This window comes from Rana temporaria, chromosome 9 (assembly GCF_905171775.1).
Source record: "Rana temporaria chromosome 9, aRanTem1.1, whole genome shotgun sequence".
Classification (NCBI taxonomy): domain Eukaryota; kingdom Metazoa; phylum Chordata; class Amphibia; order Anura; family Ranidae; genus Rana; species Rana temporaria.
In genome coordinates this window covers 48590085-48609766 of record NC_053497.1, presented here as the reverse complement: position 1 = coordinate 48609766, position 19682 = coordinate 48590085, and the positions used below count along the sequence as shown (strand labels likewise).

At 43.0% G+C, this 19682-nt stretch overlaps 1 protein-coding gene across 3 annotated transcripts in view; it reads right to left on the bottom strand.

Moving 5' to 3' along the window:
- Window positions 1-18588, bottom strand: part of LOC120913453 (synaptosomal-associated protein 25-like) — a 42083-nt gene extending 23495 nt beyond the window's left edge. For 2 of the 3 annotated variants that reach the window (XM_040323383.1, XM_040323385.1), the window contains exons 1-4: window positions 16218-18588; window positions 10590-10674; window positions 2854-2895; window positions 1336-1384 (exon numbers count right to left, since the gene is read on the bottom strand). In XM_040323383.1, the coding sequence (XP_040179317.1) occupies window positions 1336-1384; window positions 2854-2895; window positions 10590-10658 (160 nt within the window). In that variant the 5' untranslated portion in view covers window positions 10659-10674; window positions 16218-18588. Of the gene's footprint in view, window positions 1-1335; window positions 1385-2853; window positions 2896-10589; window positions 10784-16217 lie in introns of those variants that run through there. The other variant, XM_040323384.1, reaches the window with a different exon arrangement.
- Between the last annotated feature and the right edge of the window lie 1094 nt (window positions 18589-19682).

Genomic DNA, 19682 nt, shown 5'->3' with positions numbered 1-19682 from the left:
AAGCGTTGCAGCTTCACTGCCCGGGTTCCCTACTGCACATGCACGAGTCGCGCAGCGCGTCCTCACTGGTCCCAGCTGTCTCCTGGGACCAATGTGTTTCCCAGAAGACAGTGGGGGGGTGACGCGAAGTGGCGTGAGTCTATTCCTGAAAGTGGGTGAAAATACCTGTATTGTACAGGTATCTGCACCCACCTCCCACCTGAAAGATGCCAAATGTGACACCGGAGGGGGGGAGGGTTCTGAAAAGCAGATTTTCACTTTTTGTGTGGACCTCCACTTTAATATACTGAACTGCATTCAGCTGCATACTGACCTTCAAAACATCCAAAGTAAATCTGCCAGCTAAATCAATTTATAATATTTTGATTAAATAAATACCTGCACACTGCTATACATGCTCATCCCCATGTAACAGGAGCTAGGGGCCTGGTGGTTGGCTGCTGCTCAGGCACGAGCGACAGGGATCAGGGTAATAAGAACAATAATAAAATGATATATATATATATATATATATATATATATATATATATATTAGTGCTGTCAAACGATTACAATTTTTAATCGCGATTAATCGCATTAATGTCATAGTTAACTCACGATTAATTCGTCATAAATTTTGATCGCTGTTTTCTAGCTGATCTAAAACCATTTTTGACATAAAGGGACACTTTTGGACAATCTACAGTTTTCAGGCAGAAAGAATAGTTTTTATTTTATAAAAGTACATGTAGGACACTGGGCAGACCACTAGGGACAAGGGGTGTGTGTATTTTTTACATACAGTACTGTAATCTATAAGATTACAGTATACTGTGTGTATTGTGTTTGTTTACTTTTTTGAATTTGGCGCCGTTCTCCGCTCCCGTGCGTCGTAACGTCGCAGGGAACGGAGATCGGCGGCACACAGACACTGTGAATCGAGCGAGGAGGACCCGCTCGATCACACAGCGGGGTGGCATCGCTGGATCCAGGGACAAGGTGAGTAACTTGCCTGTGAATCCAGCGAGAAGGAAAGCCGCGCCGCTGCACACTCTGCACGTCCACCCCGAAAAATTGACGGCGTTAACATGGGTTTGCGTTAACGCCGTTAATATCGCGTTTAACGCACAGCACTAATATATATATATATATATATATATATATATATATATATATATATATACACACATACATATATACATATATACACACACACACTTTTGGAAACACATATCACACTAAAGGGATAGTGAGAACCATCAAGTGTAGGCTGAGAGTTATACGTGGATTTCATAGACGTGGGTTGTTGAGCTCTGTAATAGTCTCCCCCTGTTATCCTGAGGACAGTAGCCTCACCTCCTTGTTCATCCAGCATCACCAGAGTCCGAATTCCAGCGTCTTTACTCTGTCAGAAAACACAGCCATAAAAAAATGTATAAATAATTTTATTCAAAAACATGATACTTAAAGAGTTACCAGCTATTCTACAAAAAATAAAAAAGCAGCCTAGAAAAGGATCTTGGATTACAGAGTGGTATAGGTGTACAGCCAGCTCCATGTTACACTTATCACTTCTGAAATTCTAAGGGCTTGCCATTTGGGCATGGTAAAAATAGGCAGTTGAGCTGCATTTTTACTGCCCCGCCAACCCTCCCCCTTAAGCTGCAAAGACAGTGGATGGGGGCACACATACTGTGGCTGCCAGCCTTTGTTTTGTGACTGTGGAAAGAATTACTATGGAATTTTTACAGTATTACACTACGTGAGGCCTTTTTTTTTTCAATATGGTCCCTAGTGACGTCAGTCGTTCACAGGTAACCCACAGGAAAAGTAGAGTCAAAAGAGCTTAAGCCTTACTTCTCCTTTAACACTTTTATTGCCCTGCTAGTTTTTGGCAGCACTAGGGCTGTGAGTTCGAATCCCTACCACAACATTACCTGCATTGAGTTTGTATGTTCTCCCGATGCCTGTGTGGGTTTCCTTTTTTTTAGTTTCCTTCTACACTCGAAAACATTCTGATTGGTTAATTGGCTCCTGCCTGGGTATGTGAGTGTGAGTATGTGAGTATGTGTGTATGTGAGTATGTGTATGTGAGTATGCGAGTATGTGAGTATGTGTGTAAGTGAGTATGTGTGTGTGAGTATGTGTATGCGAGTATGTGTATGCGAGTATGTGTATGCGAGTATGTGTATGCGAGTATGTGTATATGTGAGTATGTGAGTATGCGAGTATGTGTGTATGCGAGTATGTGTGTATGTGAGTAAGTGTGTATGTGAGTAAGTGTGTATGCAAGTATGTGTGTATGCGAGTATGTGTGTATGCGAGTATGTGTATGTGAGTATGTGTATGCGAGTGTGTGTGTATGTGTATGCGAGTATGTGTATGTGAGTATGTGTGTATGTGTATGCGAGTATGTGTGTATGTGAGTATGTGTGTATGCGAGTATGTGTGTATGCGAGTATGTGTGTATGTGAGTGTGTGTATGTGTATGCGAGTATGTGTATGTGAGTATGTGTGTATGTGTATGTGAGTATGTGTGTATGCGAGTATGTGTGTATGCGAGTATGTGTGTATGAGAGTATGTGTATGTGAGTATGTGTGTATGTGTATGCGAGTATGTGTGTATGAGAGTATGTGTATGTGAGTATGTGTGTATGTGTGTATGTGTATGCGAGTATGTGTATGCAAGTATGTGTGTATGTGTGAGTTAAGGACCTTGGTTTGTAAGCTCCTTGGGGGCAAGGACTAATGTGAATGTACAATATAGATTTAAATTGATGCCTCAATAGTTGACTCTAAATAAATAAATATATAATCTTTCCTGCAGTAACATGACATCATCAAGTCATATTTATCAGCTATGGAGGGTCTCACCTCTTCCATCAGCTGCACCATGCGTCGAGTAACTTCCAGAGACTAAAAGAGAAAATGCTTAGGTTATCAGAGCTCTAGATCCTTCCACACAAACTGGAGCTAATATTTATTTGTATCTCTCTGTGTGGCTCAAATCTTTTTTTTTTTCTTTTTCGTGCATAAAAGTTTGCCAGCATGAGCTTGAAATAATGAAATAATGACATTGCAAATGAGTCATGCGCTTTGTCGCAATTCTGAATCACAGGCAGAATCGCAGCGGTTCCCTTCTGCGATTTATAATAACCCGGTTTATGAATGGAGCCTTTTTTAACCACTTCAGCCCCAGACCACTTGGCTGCCAAATGACCAGGCCACATTTTGCGATTCTGCACTGCGTCGCTTTAACTGACAATTGTGCGGTCGTACGACGTGCCTCCCAAAGAAAAATTGACGTCCCTTTTTTCCCACAAATAGAGCTTTCTTTTGGGGGTATTTGATCACCTCTGCGGTTTTATTTTTTTGCACTGTAAACAAAAATAGAGAGACCGTTTTGAAAAAAATATATATATTTTTTTTTTGCTTAATTTTTTGCTATACTATATATCCCCATTTTTTTTTTGTAAAGAGATTTTTTTCTCAGTTTAGGCCGATACGAATTCTACATATTGTTGGTAAAAAAAAAAATTGCAATAAGCGTATATTTATTGGTTTGCGCTAGGGTTGTCCCGATACCGATACTAGTAGACAACCCTAGTTTGCACAAAAGTTATAGCGTCTACAAAATAGGGGGTTGTTTTATGGCATTTTTATTTTATTATTTTTTTACCAGTTATGGCATTATTTTTATCATGACTGCGACATTATGGCGGACACAGCAGACACTTTTTACGCTATTTTGGGACCATTCACATTCATACAGCGATCAGTGCTATAAAAATGCACTGTTTACTGTATACAAGTGACTGGCAGGGAAGGGGTTAACCAGTAGGGGCAAAGAAGGGGTTAAGTGTGTCCTAGGGAGTGATTCTAGGTGTTAGGGGGCGTGGCTTACTGTGACATGTCACTGATCGCTGCTCCCGATGAGAGGGAGCAGATGATCAGTGTTGTGTCACTAGGCATAACAGGGAGATGCCTTGTTTACAAAAGGCATCCCCCCGTTCTGCCATTCCGTGACCGTGATTGAGTCCGCGGGGCAGGGTCACAGAGACTGCGGCTAGGCGCGCCCGCTAGGCAGCAGATTCAAAGAAATGTATATATACGTGGATTTGCCTGCCCGTGCCATTCTGCTGACGTATAAGTGCGTGAGGCAGTCGGCAAGCGGTTAAAAAAAAATAATCCCCTAGTGTAGACCCAATATCAATCACAATGAATGCTGGCCGCCAACCAGGACCAAAAAAAAAAAGACATCCAGATGACCCTGCCCACTTGTGATGTCATCAGCCCAGCATGCACCAGTCAATGATGACAAGGGGGCAAAATCACCCAGGGATGTAATTGGGTAGCCCCGCCCCTTGGTTCGTTTAGTAGCAAGAGGCGGCAGAGCTGTCATTGGGCAGGAGCCAGTGTCATGTGTGGACCTCTTTTTTTTTGGCGTACAGGTCGGCAGCCAGCGTTCATCGTACTTGATGTTGGATATACTCCATGGGACTGGGAATCTTTTTTTTTTTTTATAAAAAACTGTCTCCTGTCTTTAAATAATGCTACCCTATACTCATTAACATAAGGGGGGCGGGGATCCAGGTTCTGATAAGCACCCCACCCAGAGACCAGGGTTGTGGGAAAGGGACCCTTATCCTCATCAATATGGGGACAAAGCAACCTTCCATGTTGAGGGCATGTAGTCTGTATGCTCAGATAAGGGTCTGGTATGAATTTTGTGCGGGACCCCAGCCCATTTAAAGAAAAAAATGGTGTGGGGTTCCCCTTAAGATCTATATCAGACTCAAAGGGACTGGGAGGGGACCCCATGTTGTTTTTTTTCTCAGTTTTTATTGCCGGAAATTGTTTTGTTTACATTCAGCTGTCAGCAGGGAACCCTAACAACTGATGAGTCATCTGTTGTTAAGGACGCGGCAGCCGGCTTGCCAGTTAGCTCCATAACAACCAGCTATACACTGGTTGTTAAGACCGCCCGCTAAGAAAAATATTCTGGAAACCACTGTGGTTAGCAGCCTTTAGGGGCTGTCTGTTTTTGGGTTCTTTTTCTGCTGGAAAATCGTTCCAAAAAAGGCAAAAAAGCAGAAAAACAAGAAAGGCTCAAAAGCTGCTGCTAGGAGTGTTTAAGCCAGCATGCATCAATGGGAAATCATTGATTGGGACAAGAGGGGCGGCTGTATATTGAATGTAAAGAAGAACCATCTAGGCTTTAAAGAAGGGGGTACGCCCCAGAAACGCGTCAGCCATTCAGATGCATGAAGTTTTACTGGCAGGTGCCGTGAGGTCCAGTCCAGCTGTCTGAAAAGCGCTTACTTATGATTGCCTTTGTAAGTCGGACCATTGCTTTTATTCTGTTTTAATATTAAATTTTAAGTGGTAATGCACAAGGTCGGTGCGCCCTCCTTTCTTTTTCTTTACAGTACTTTATGGCCATCTTCCATCCACGTCCAGCGCAAGAAGAATGGAATAACAGATCAGACAAACATAAACTGCTGAGATCTACAGAAAAGCTCAAATAAATCACACATAGATCTGGAGGAAATATAAGATAGATGACAAAGCACCAGTTCCTTATATTTTTTTTATTTTCATTCAAGAGCCAGTAAGGTCTAATTGTAGGACTCGCATTTCTTTGGAAGGTGTAATGTAAATCTCAGGCCACTAGGTGACACCAGGTTTCTAGAGAAGACATTCTAATTATGTACTGAATAAATTTCCCATCCACTGTGATCAGTCGCCAATTAAATCTCTTGACAAATGACAATAATACTAATTAATAATTTATTACTTTGTTCAGGTTTCTAAAACACTCCATACTTGTTCAATAGTGCAGTAATGAAGACTAATGTTATTAGCATACAGATGGTTAGATATTACGTTTTGTACAATAGGTCTTCCCTGCCTTGGAAAACTATACTGTTCTGTTCAATAACTTTTATCTGTAACTCTACAATACATTTCAAAGCTTCTTTATTTTTACAAAAAATAACTCTAGACCAATCTATATATATATATATATATATATATATATATATATATATATATATATATATATATATATATATATATATATATATATATTAGTCTAGAAATGTAATTTATTTTGCGATGCACCTGTGCGTGATTATATATATATATATATATATATATATATATATATATATATATATACACACACACACATACACACACACACACACACACACATACATATATATATATATATATATATATATATATATATATGTGTGTGTGTGTGTGTGTGTGTGTGTGTATGTATATGTATATATATATATACCGTATTTATCAGCGTATAACACGCACCCTAACTTTAAGAGTGAAGTTTCAGGAGAAAACCGTTCCACAGCCCCCTGCTTATAACACGCAGGAACACTTTACCCTCTATTTTCAGGCTAAAAAAGTGAGTGTTATACGCCAATAAATACAGTATATATATATATATAATCACGCACAGGTGCATCGCAAAAGAAATTTATATCATCAAAATGTTCATTTATTTTAGTAATTCAATTCAAAAAGTTAACTTCATATATTTTATAGAGAGTCTTTACATACAGAGTGATATAGTTTAAGCATTTCTTTCTTTTTTTTTTTATTATTGATGATTATGGCTTAAAAACCCAAAATTCTGTATCTCTGAAAATTAGAATATGATGTAAGATCCTAACAGATTGTAGAAAATGTTGCATTTCATTTGGAGATGAAGGTCTCAGAGTCTGGGAGGAAAAGTGGAGAGCGACAGAATCCAAGTTGCATGAGGTTCAGTGTGAAGTTTCCACAGTCAGTGATGTTTTGGGAGTCATGTCATCTGCTGGTGTTGGTCCACTGATTTTTATCAAGTCTGATATGAGCGCAGCCCTCTACCAGGAAATTCTAGAACACTTCATGCTTCCCTCTTCTGACCAGCTTTATGGAGATGCAGATTTCATTTTCCAGCAGGACTTGACACCTGCCCACACTGCCAAAAGTACCAATACCTGGTTTATAGCCGAAAAAATAATATTAAAAGCCAGCAGCTACAAATACTGCAGCTGCTGACTTTTAATATTAGGACATTTACCTGTCCAGCGCACCCGCGATGTCGGCAGCCAAAGCCGATCTGTTCGTCAGCTCTCGACTGCTGCCGCCGCCATCCTCGGTAATAAAAATCAGGAAGTAAAGTCGTGCGGCTTCACTTTATGGTTCCCTACTGCGCATGCACGGGTCGCGCTGTGCGTCCTCACTGGTCCCTGCTGTCTTCTGGGACCTGTGTGTATCAGGGGGTAAAACAGAGAAGGCGCTGGAAGTGGCGTAGGTCACCGCAATCACCGCAGTGATCTATGCCAGGAAGTGGGAGAAAATTCCTGTATTCTACAGGTATCTGCTCTCCCCCCCCCCCCCCCCTGAAAGTTGCCAAATGTGACACCTGAGGGGGGAGGATTCCAAAAAGTGGAAGTTACATTTTTGAGTGGACTCCACTTTAATGATCATGGTATCACTGTGCTTGATTGGCCAGAAAACTCGCCTGAATCTGTGGGGTATTGTCAACAGGAAGATGAGAGACACCAGACCCAACAATTAAGATGAGCTGAATGCTGCTATCAAAGCAACCTGGGTTTCCATAACACCTCAGCAGGGCCAAAGGCTGATCCCCTCCATGCCACGCATTGATGCAGTAATTAATGCAAAAGGAGCCCCGACCAAGTATTGAGTGCATTCTGTACTTTACATGGATATACTTTTCAATAAGCCAACATTTATCTATTACTAATTTATTTTTAATTGGTCTAATGTAATATTCAAATTTTCTGAGATAATGAATCTTGGGCTTCTGTAAGCCATAATCATCAAAATTAAAAGAAAGAAATGCTTCAAAAATATCACTGTGTGTGTAATGAATCTAAATAATATAGGAGTTTAACTTTTTGAATTGAATTACTGAAACAAATTAACTTTTTGATAATATCCTATTTTTTTGAGATTCACCTGTAGATATATATATATATATATATATATATATATATAGATAAAATTTTATTTATTTTTCTCACACATTGACGATAACATATACAACAATCAAGCATATAGTATCATTATGACCACTAACATCTAAATAACATTGATTATCTTGTTACGATGGCATCTAAAGTAAACCTGTTGTCCCTGAAGCTGATGTGTTAAAAGCAAAAAAAAAAATGAGCATTGCAGTTTGTTGTGTATGGGGCTGCGTAGCAGCAGACTGGTCAGGGTGCGCACGCTGACCCATGTACACAGCCAAAAGTGCCTACAATGGGCATGTGAGCATCAGAACTGGACAATGGAGCAATAGAAGACGGTGGCCTGGTCTGGTGAATTGTGTTTTCTTTTACATCATATGGATGGTCGGTGTGTGTCGTTTACCTGGGTACGAGATGGCACCAGCATGCAGTATAGGAAGAAGGCAAGCTGACAAGGCAGTGTGATGCTTTGGGTGGGCACACTGGGCACTGTACTGCTAAGAAACTTTGGGTTCTGCCATTCATGTGAAGGTTACTTGACATGCATCACCTACCTACAGTAAATGTTGTTGCTGACCATGTAAACCCCGTTATGTAAACTGTATTTCCTAAAAGCAGTGACCCCTTTCACCAGGATAATGTGCCCTGCCACACTGCAAAAAAGATTCAAGAATGGCTTGAGGAACACAACAACAAAAAACAAGTCAGTCCAATCCATGGAGGCCCCATCTCACAACTTACAGGACTTAAAGGATCTGCTACTGACATCTTTGTGCCAGAGACCTCAGCATACCTTCAGAGGTCTAGTGGTGTCCATGCCTCAACAGGTCCGGGCCGTTTCGGCAGCAAAAGGGAGACCTACACAATATTAGATGGGCGGTCAAAAAGTTATGGTTGATCAGTGTATATATACACATACATACTGTATAGTGCCAGATTTATAGGGAGGCAAAAGGGGCACTGAAGGGTCCCTCCTCCACCTCCATCTCAATAGACAGATTTACTCCATCATGAATGACTCACTGTTACCTTTCAGAGTGTTAATGTAGCTCTTAGAATACATTTTTAAGCACAATGATCAAGGGCATGCTTCCAATGGGGGAAAATGAGGCGATCACCTCAGTCTATACCAGACATCCTCCCCTCACTTCAGCACAGTATAGTTGCCCTTTATACCCCTGGCTGCTTGTATAAGATGCTGGTGCCATCCAAACCATTATAAATGATCATAAATGATGCTGCTGTGGCATCCTGCGTTCTAAAAAATGCGCTAATGTATCTTTTTAAAACATAGCACGTCAGTTGATCTGATTAACCACTTCCCGCCTGGCCTATAGCAGAATGACGGGCGGGCGGTGGTTCTGTTATCCTGATTGGACATCATATGACATCTCTCAGGATAACATGCCGGTGCGCGCCTGCAGGGGGGGGGGGGGGGGCGCACAGCATGGCGATCCCTGGTGCTGTGTGTCACACCGATACACTGCATCTCCAATCGTGGTATGGGCTTCTTACCATGTGATCAGCTGTGACCAATCACAGTTGATCACAGCGTGAACCCGGAAGTGCCGGTAAATGGCTTTCCTTGGTTCGCGCTGACAGGTAGAGCTGTTCAGCGGGGGGGGGGGGGGGGTCTGTGCTGATAATCAGCACATTGATTTTCAGTGCAGCCCCCATCAAAGGTGCCCATCAGCTGCCAATCAGTGCCCATCAGCTTCCTCCAGTCTGTGCCCCATCAGTAACACCTTTCAGTGCCCATCAAAGTGCCAGTCAATGCCCAAAAATGTGCCAATCATTGCCCCATCAGTAATGCCTGTGAGTGCCCTTCAGATGCCAACCAGTAATGTCTTGTCAGTAGCCCCTCATTATTGCCGCCCATCAGTGCTGCATATCAGTGCCGCCTATAGGTGCCCATCAATTCTACATATCAGTGCCCATCAGTGCCACCTCATCAGTGCCCATTAGTGCAGCCTCATCAGTGCCCGTCAGTAAAGGAGAAAAAAACAAAATTTTATAACAGAAACAAAGAAAAACTTAGATTTTTTTTCAAAAATGTCAGGCTTTTTTAGTTTGTTGAGCAAAAAATAAAAACCCCAGGAGGTGATCAAATACCACCAAAAGAAGGTGTATTTGTGGAAAGAAAATGATAAAAATGTAGTTTGGATATAGTGTTGCATGACCGCGCAATTGTCATTCAAAGTGCGGCAGCGCTGAAAGCTGAAAAATGGCCTGGGCAGGAAGGAGGGAAACATAACATATAACAGTATAATAGGAATAATAAAGCAATGCCTCTCCATAAAAAAATAAATAAAATACAGCTGCCGGACCTGAGCATTTTTAGGAAACTAATAGAACATTTAACATGAGAACAATAGAGAATCTGATGAAATTTTCCAACTAACCATTTCTTTTTGCCCAATGGTAAACTGAATTTCTTTGCCAGAGGGCATAGTACACTTGGCACTTTAAACACACAAATTAACAGACTATTTGGATCATCAATAAAGGTTTTCATGAATATGTCATACTTAGTGTAATGCAAGATTCTGCATGTGCTTGGTTCTCATATCGTCACTCACACATCTACATCCAGCTGTCACTCACCTCATCAGTGACTTGATCCAGGCGCAATTTCAGCTGCAATTCCCTATTGACTTTTCCCTTATTCTCCATCTTAGTATAAACTATTCTGGAGATAAAACATTAAATAAGAATAATAGATACAAATCAAGAAGAATCAGGATGAAGCATTAAAAATAAGTCACGTTAACACACACAAAAAAAAAAAAGAAGATTGCAATAATCTAGAGCAGGGGTCTCCAAAATGCGGCCCGGGGGCCGAATGTGGCCCTTGGCTTTCCTTTATTAGGCCCTTGAGACCCTATCCCCCCTCTCACTGATGCACTATTCCTTCTACAACAATGATAGGGCACTATTCATACCACTGACACCAACTGCTGGGCCCTATTCTTCCCATTAACACCAAGGATGAGGTACAATTCCTTGCCCCGATACCAACAAGGGCCACTATTCCTCCCAATGACGGGGTCCTATTTCTTCCCCCTATACCAACAATGGGGCAATTTTCCTCCCACTAATATGGATAGGGCATTTTTTATCCACATTGACACAGGGGCATTTTCTACTCACATTGGCCACAGTCTGGCCCCCTCAAAGTCTGAAGGACAAAAGTGGCCCTTTGTTCAGAAATTTTGGAGACCCCTGCTCTAGAGTTTGTAAAGTCAACATTTTTCTTTTAAAATAACAAACATGTTATACTTACCTGCTCTGTGCAATGGTATTACACAGAGAGGCCCCGATTCTCCCCTTTTCGGGGGTTTCCACTGCTCTTAGCAAAGCCTATAGAAGCGAGGAGAAAGCCGATACAGACGGGCACAGGCAGCACTGGATTGAGATCAGGCTCAGGTAAGTGTAAGGGGGTGGGGGCAATAAGCATACTGAAACATTTTTTATGCGTTGGGTTTAGGCTTTACAACCACTTTCAAGAAGAACTATCAATACATTTTGTTTTACACTGTTCTGCCCCCAAGGCCAAGGGACAAATTACCTTGGCCTATGTAGCTAGGTGCTTCCTAACGCTGGCCAAACAGCGATCATAATTTGGCAGGTTCAGCACCGGACAAATTCCAAATTGGTGTGTGGCCATCCTCACTCAACAGTCGAAGAGACATGTTGGAAAAAATTTCACGAAAAAAGCAGCTGCTTTCAACTCCAGGTGCTGCTGTCAGAACACAATATCCCGGGGGGGGGGGGGGTTTGTTTGGGTAGGGGTGGGCCAGTCACAATTCCTTCATCCACCTTGTTTATGTGGGTGGAGGAACCTGTTGGCCTGCTAGCTGAAAGAAAGAAAAAACAAAACCATGTATGACAAGTTATGAGGCCTGTCCCCCTTCCCCTGCAGTCGATCTGACAACAGCTAGGAAGAAGACGGATCCATCATAAAGACAGCTTGTCTCGGCTCAGAGCATTTCCACAGACAAGCAATGGCAATAGGAATGCATAGAGACAGGAGGAAGACACCTGATCCCTCCCTCTGCATTCTTCTTGTCTGGGGACGTTTCGTTTCGTTACGAATTCGGACAAATTTTTCATTATTCGGAAATTCGGATGCATCCGAATTACAAAATTAACGAATTTAAACAAATTCGAAAAACGCGAACGAAATTCGAATTCGAAAACAAATTCGAAAAACGCGAACGAAATTCGAATTCGAAAACAAATTCTATGCGAATCGAATTCAAAAACAATTCGAATCGAAAACAAATTTGAATGAAAATTGAAAGCAAATTTGAATCAAAATCTAAAATATATAAATCGATTTCTAAAAAAGAATACAATAAAATAGAATATAAAATAATAAAACAATAGAATGAAAATCAAAGAATAGTAAAGAACAGAATAGAATTTAATACAATAATACAAATACAAATGCATACAATCAAATACGGTTGAAATAATTTCAGATCCGGTTGAAATAATTTGAAATAATTTGAAATCCGGTTGAAATAATTTCCAATCCGGTTGAAATAATTTCAAATCCGGTTGAAATAATTTCAAATCCGGTTGAAATAATTTCAAATCCGGTTGAAATATCATCGAATTTGGTTGAAATATTAACAATAGCGGATGAAATATTATTGAATTCTGTTGAAATATTTTCAAATCCGATCAAAATATGATCGAATTAGAATCCGGTAGAAATATTATCGAATCCGGTAGAAATGTTTTCGAATCCGACCATTTTTTTTTTTTATTTGGTCGAAAACGATCAAATTCGACCTGGTTTTTCTAATTCAGAATTCGATCGTTTGACCGAATTCGAAAAAACCGGTCTAATTCGATAATTTCCGACTGGGTTTTTTCGAATTCAGTCGAAAACTATCGAATTCCGAAAACAAATTTAACAAATTTAACTAATCTAACCTAAAGAAATTTATTAAATAACAAATTAAAACGAAACAAAACGAATAGTTTCCTTTTGCACATATCTACCCAGCAGTTTCCAGAGCTGCAGGGGGGCCGAGGCACCAAAAGTGGAAATCCACCCAAAAATTGAACTTCCACTTTAAGTGACGGTGACCCCCTGACATACCACATTTGGCATGTAATTTTTTTTGGGGGGGGAGCGGATGCCCTCTTTTTAGAGGCATCCAGCTCCTTCTTCCTCCTGGGGCTCCGCAGCACTGGAAGGAAGTTCACCTCTCTTCCCTCCCTCCCTGCAACCTTCTGGGACACGTCACAGGTCTCAGAAGATTGCCCGGCCATTCACAGCACGCACCGCGGCTCGTGGATCCAAAGTGCGTGCACTTCACAGCCAGGCGCCCACAGTAAAAATGCCAGTGCCGTGGAAAGGAGGGGGAGAGGAGCGGGGCTTTGTATGCCCGCATCACTGTGGGATAGGTGAGTGTCTGAATATTAAAAGTCAGCAGTTACACTTTTTGTAGCTGCTGACTTTGTTTAACTTAAAAAAAATAAAATAAATTCAATCAGTGGCAGGAAACACAAGTCCAAATATCTTATAAGATAGGAGTACAAGGAGACAAGGATCATGAAGGATGTTTAACCACTAGCCTACCGCCTGCCGTCATATGACGGCGGGACGATAAGCCTCTCATTCTTGGCGGACGTCATAGGACATCTTCACCTTCCCAAACCACTAGGGGGCGCATGCACCCGCCGCGTCACTGGGGACCCGATGCATGTCCCCAGCGGCTGTGATGGCCGATGGGCACCCTCGATTGCCCAGTAACTGAGCAGGACCGTGGATCTGTGTGATCAAATACCGCAGAGGTGATCAAATACCACCAAAATAAATCTCTATTTGTGGGGGAAAAAAATATAAAAATGTCATTTGGTTACAGTGTTGTATGACCGCACAATTGTCATTCAAAGTGTGACAGCGCTGAAAGCTGAAAATGGCCTGGGCAGGAAGGGGGTGAAAGTGCCCTGTATTGAGGTGGTTAAATAAATGATATCGAAAGGATGCCATACCTGGCTGGGGGCTTCCCTCCTCTCCACACTATTGACACAGAGCTCAGGAGGGGTCGGAAGGAAGTTACCTATCGTAACTTCATCCCAAGGATGCCAAGGAGGAGGGTAGGCAGAGCATTAAGCTGCAGTGCCATACTTAATACATCTGGTCTGGCGGTGGCAGATGTCAGATGTCCAGAGCAAACCCCCCCCCCCCCCCCTTACATTATATGTCAGGAGTACCCCACCCTCCCTTACATTACAGTGTCCCTCTCTTACCTTCTGCTGCTGTCAGGAAGAAGCTGGGTAGCAGAAAGTGCAGGGGCTGGAGGAAGACCAGAGGAAGGCTGGAGTCAGCTGCCAGAATCTGCTGAATGCCGAGACCATGGGAGGCAGAGATGAGGGGTTGCTGCAGCTGCATGGAGAGGGGCAAGATCTGTAGGAGGAGTTCTGTGTCCTCCCCTGCTGAGACATGGGGGCAGGGAAAACCCTCTCCATGGCTGTACGGAAAAGCACAGGATCTGGAGGTGGAGTTCTGTCCTTCTCTCTGCTGCTGAATGCTAAGACAAGGTGGGGTTGGAGACACACCTGCAGGAGAGGTGTAAGGCCTGGCGGGGCAGTATTTCGGCCTGTGGGCCTTGTGTTTAACACATAGGGTGTAGACCAGGGGTGACCAACCAGTGGCCCGCGGAGCCCTCTGATATGGCCCGCGACCTCCTGCTCTGGAATGGCGGGTTGGCAAGCAAAGATCACAAGTTGCTGACCTGTCATACCACAGCATCAGTGTTGTGATGTGAAGCTGGTAGTAGAGAAAGAAGGCAGCTGCGGAGCAGAGCCCCATAAGCCAATGCTTCCTCTACAGTGCCGGCTTTTTCCACAGGTGGAGTCTATGGCAAAGTTCAGCTAGCCCGCAGGATAGACACAGCTGCACTCACAGTATAGGTAAAATGCAGCACATCAGTGTGAAAGCAGTCTTAGGCCCTTTTCACACAATCAGCCCGACCAAATGGGACCCTCAATTCACCTTTACAGAGCGACAGATGTCCATTTACGCCCACCTACCTCCAATCTGAAAAACATTTGTCCCCTTCCATCTCGGCGGATCAGATGGCCTATAGAGTAACCTTGACCTGTCATCCGTCCGCTCCGCTCATTGTGGCCCGCGACTGGTTACCAAGTTGCTTAAGTGGCCCTCGCTCTTCAAAAGGTTGGGCACCCTTGGTGTAGACCATTTGCATACCTCCTAAAGCCTGGCTGGAAAACACCCAGGACAATACTAGGATGTTGCTAAGAGAGGCCTAGCCATTACTGCTCATCTCCACCATCACAGGAATGAGCTTGTTCTCGGATTTAAAACCCCCTCACATGCTCTCACTCTCCCGGATGCAGTAGCTCTGAGTCAGCGTTTGAGAACCGACTCTTGTGGTGGTGAACAGTAAGGCCCCGTACACACGACCGAGTTTCTCGGCAGAATTCAGCCAGAAACTCGATCAGAGCTGCATTCTGCCGAGAAACTCGGTCGTGTGTACACTTTTCAGCGAGGAAGCCGACGAGGAACTTGTCGGGCCAAATCGAGAACATGTTCTCTATTTCCTCGTTGTTCAATGAGGAAAGTCTGCCCGCTGAGATCCTCGGCGGCTTCAACACTGAACTCGACGAGGAACTCGATGTGTTTGGCACGTCGAGTTCCTCGGACGTGTGTACGGGACCTAAGAGCTGGGCTTCTCTGAGCAACGTCCTGGGATTTTTCCAGTCAGGCTTCATGAGGTAAGTAAATAGCCTACACCTATAGCAAGGGCATTTTTCAACTTTGGTCAAAGCTGTGCAGGTTTTTTTTTTCTATCTACAGACACCCCTTTATCTGCATAGGCAGTTTTTTTTTTTTGGTAAATATGAACTAACCTTTTAAGTATTGTCACTTTGATAGACAAACATCAACAAATTATGCAAAAAATGTATCTTATGTTCTCACAACGCACACTGAGGCTGTTTCACTAAAGAAGCTAAGAATCTTTATAAGTTCAATTATCCAGTCATGTCAAAAGCAAATACCTGTTCACTTTGAATCCTCAATTATATTCAGTGAATAAACAATTGAATATTCACACAATTTATAGTGTAAATATTCACTTACAACACTTTGCAACACCTACGACCTCTTTAGTGAATGAGCCCCATTCTCTCACTGATGAATGGTTTCATCACAACGAGACGCACCGGCAGCCACAACAAACACCCCACCTGTCTCTCTCGTTGGAATCCTTTCCTTGAGACGGCAAAAAAGTGTTTTTCCTGGAAATCGAAGCTCCACCCCTTCTGCGTTTGTCGACTCTTGCTATGCAACTCCCAGCCAGTAGAATATTGGTGGAATAGAACCAAGAGACTCGAGCCCTCTCAATAGCCTACATTTATTTAAGGTTCAAATACCGACTCGGCTAACGAAACGTAAAGTGTCCCTGCGACTCTACATGTTCCTGAGGCACTGTCGAAAGGCGTGTAATGAAGCCCCTTTGAAAAGCGTTCCAACTCAGCCAGCTGCAGGATGCCTTAGCAACGTCTTAGCAACATCGCTATGGAAACAGCATCCTCCTCAAAGGGCGGGAAAGTATAATGACAGCAGAGCATGAGGAGCTATTTATCTTCTCCCGGAGAAAGGAGGGGGGGAGTTCTGTTTAGAGGGACACCATTATTATCATCATAAGCAGAACAGCGTGAAGAAAACATGAACTGTAGATGTCATCTTCCACAAAATTACATATTGTATTATTTTTATCTCTTTGTCTTAGTAGCGTTTCCATGGAGGCGGCTTGCGAGAGCAAGACTAGAAATCAATGGTCACCACAGATCTCATTAGTAGAGCCAGTTCTGAATGCTGGTGATCATTTATGGTCTTAAATAGCCGCCATACACAAAACTAACAAGTTATATATTATATATACAGTGAGGGGGAAATAGTTTATCCCCTGCTGATTTTGTATGTTTGCCCCCTGATGAAATAACAAGCCAAAAAATCCAGAAAGCCACATTTCAAAGTTATAAATCGATTTGCATTTCCCAACACTCCATTCTACGCCCTTTCCTAGGGAACCCCCAATTCGAACCAGGGATCAGCGACAGAAGATTCTAAGACCTGCAGAGGGCGGAACTCTACAGGGTTACTCATTTTAGCCATGGGGGTAGATGGAAGACGATTGGGAAACTATCGGACCCGGACGGACAGTACCGACTAGACTTTCTGAGGGCGCTACAGCTCAGTCACTACCTCAAGGACCAGACACCCCCCGACCCCAGAACCACAATCTGTCACGCCACTAGAGGTACTTTGCACAGACACCGGAGTGTTGCCGCACGCTCTCTCGTTGACATATAATATGCTTATAATCGTCGACGGAAGACTTCCAACTACCGAGCCTTGCCAAGTGGGAGCGTGATCTGAACTGCCACCTCTATTCCAGCAAACTTCAACACATCCTCAAATTTACACACAAGTCCTCATTATGCTCTAAAATACAGGAGACGAATTATAAAATTCTAATGCGCTGGTACAGAACACCAGATCTGCTACATAAATTTTTCCCTGAGGCTACAGACATCTGTTGGCGATGTCAAAAAGAAAAAGGCACTATGCTCCACATTTTCTGGACCTGCCCGGGGATACAGACGTACTGGAGAGAGGTTGGCAGGATAGTACAAAAGTTCACAGACCGTCAGGTTCCAGACGACCCAGCATACTTCCTCTTTCACTCCACCAACACCCCATCCGGTATTTACAAAAAGTCGGTGGTCAGACACCTACTGGACGCAGCTAAGGCCTACATTCCACTCTTGTGGAAATCCCCTACCCCACCGACCATTGCAATGTGGCTTAAAAAGGTTGATGAGATCAGCCTAATGGAAGACCTTGTCCTCACAGGCCATGATAGGAGTGAATCCTACTCCAAGACATGGCAACTTTGGAATATTTTCAAATATTCAGCAGAAGGCCAAGCCCTTAGAGGGGTTGACTAAGCAAACCGTCGACTCACTGTTCAAGGGGTGCATTCCCCCCCCCGCATTTTCTCGGTGCGACATGGCGGACGACAGTTCGCCATAGGAGAAGGGGTGACAGGCTCGCGAGTCCTCCCCCCACCATCCCTTCTTTTTCTGAATACTTCCAACTTTGACCTTTTCTATCTCCCGTCTGCCCTTGGGCACATTCTTCTACCTATCCTTTACGCTATGGCTCTGCTACCTACTCTTTAAAAAATGTAAAACACGGGGCGCCGGGCCCTTCGGGTCACACTGTACCGACCTGTGAGATGAGGCAGTAGGTCGTGTCCAGGGAGATGAGCGCACGTGATCTTCTCACTGGCCCTGATACGGGGAGAGACACACGTTTCTCCCTGTGTAATTTTATCACACATTCAGGGGAGTGTATACCTGAGGATATTATAATGCCACTATTGTACTGGATACTCTGTAAGTTGCACACAAATGCCTTGTTTGACTTTTTTATTGTGATTTTTTGTTACTATGTCTGTGGTCCGTTGGGACTGGTTTCCTGATATAAATAAAAAATAAATAAAAATGGATTTGCATTTTAATGAGTAAAATAAGTATTTGACCCCTTTGCAAAACATGACGTAGTCTTTGGTGGCAAAACCCTTGTTGGCAAACAGAGGCCAGACATTTCTTGTAGTTGGCCACCAGGTTTGCACACATCTCAGGAGGGATTTTGTCGTCCCACTCCCCTCCAAGTCATTAAGGTTTTGAGGCTGATGTTTGGTAACACAAACCTTCAGCAACCTCCACATATTTTCTTTGGGATTAAGGTCTGGAGACTGGTTAAGCCACTCCAGGACCTTAATGTGCTTCTTCTTGATCTTCTTGGTTTATAATGTTGAGTTGGGTGTTGTGCTCGGGGTGGGCTGCAGTGGAAGTTGAGGACTGGGTGGTTTTTAGGACGAAATGTGTCCAGGTTTCCCTGCCGTTTCTTTAGATCTAAAAAAAAAAAAGGAGGTGGTTCCAACAGTCCCTTCAGTAGAGCGGGCATATCTCAATCTCTTGCGAGATGAGTACTGTATACTGCAGGTGTCGTAGTAGAATGTGCAGTACTCTGTTGAGAGAATGCAGAAGAAAGTGATGAGTCGGATTCGGTTTCTGTAGTGGGGTTTCTTGTATGGTTAGTACGAGAAAACCCCCTCCTACCAGTATTGCCGCTTGCCCATCTACAAGCATACCCATCCATAAAGGCAACTTTTTCCTTACTGAATTTGGTCTGTTTTTTGATGATGATCTCCTTATTCATGACCTCCAATCGCTCTTTTAATTCCTTCCACTTGGCTGTAAAGATTAAATTACCGGCCAAGTGAAGGTATTGGGTATTTAGGCGGTCAATTTCTTAATCTAAGATGGTCATGTCTTGGGAATATTGCCCAATAAGGGACCTCATTAATTCAAAACTACAATTTAAAAGGGTGATTTCCCATGATTTAAATTCTGCTTTTAATTCTGTATACATTTTATGTATAATAAATCTTGTTATATTACTTTTCTGTGCATTGTGTTATCAGTACCTCTAAAGTCCAATCAACATTCCCCTTCCCTTCTAGGTGAGCTTTGATTTAACCTGCCTGGCGGTCTTCCCGAGTCTGACTCGGGGTTAGATTTTCCTGCTGCGAGCGGAAACCCCGAGTCAGACTCGGGCTTGCCTCGCTAGATCCACAG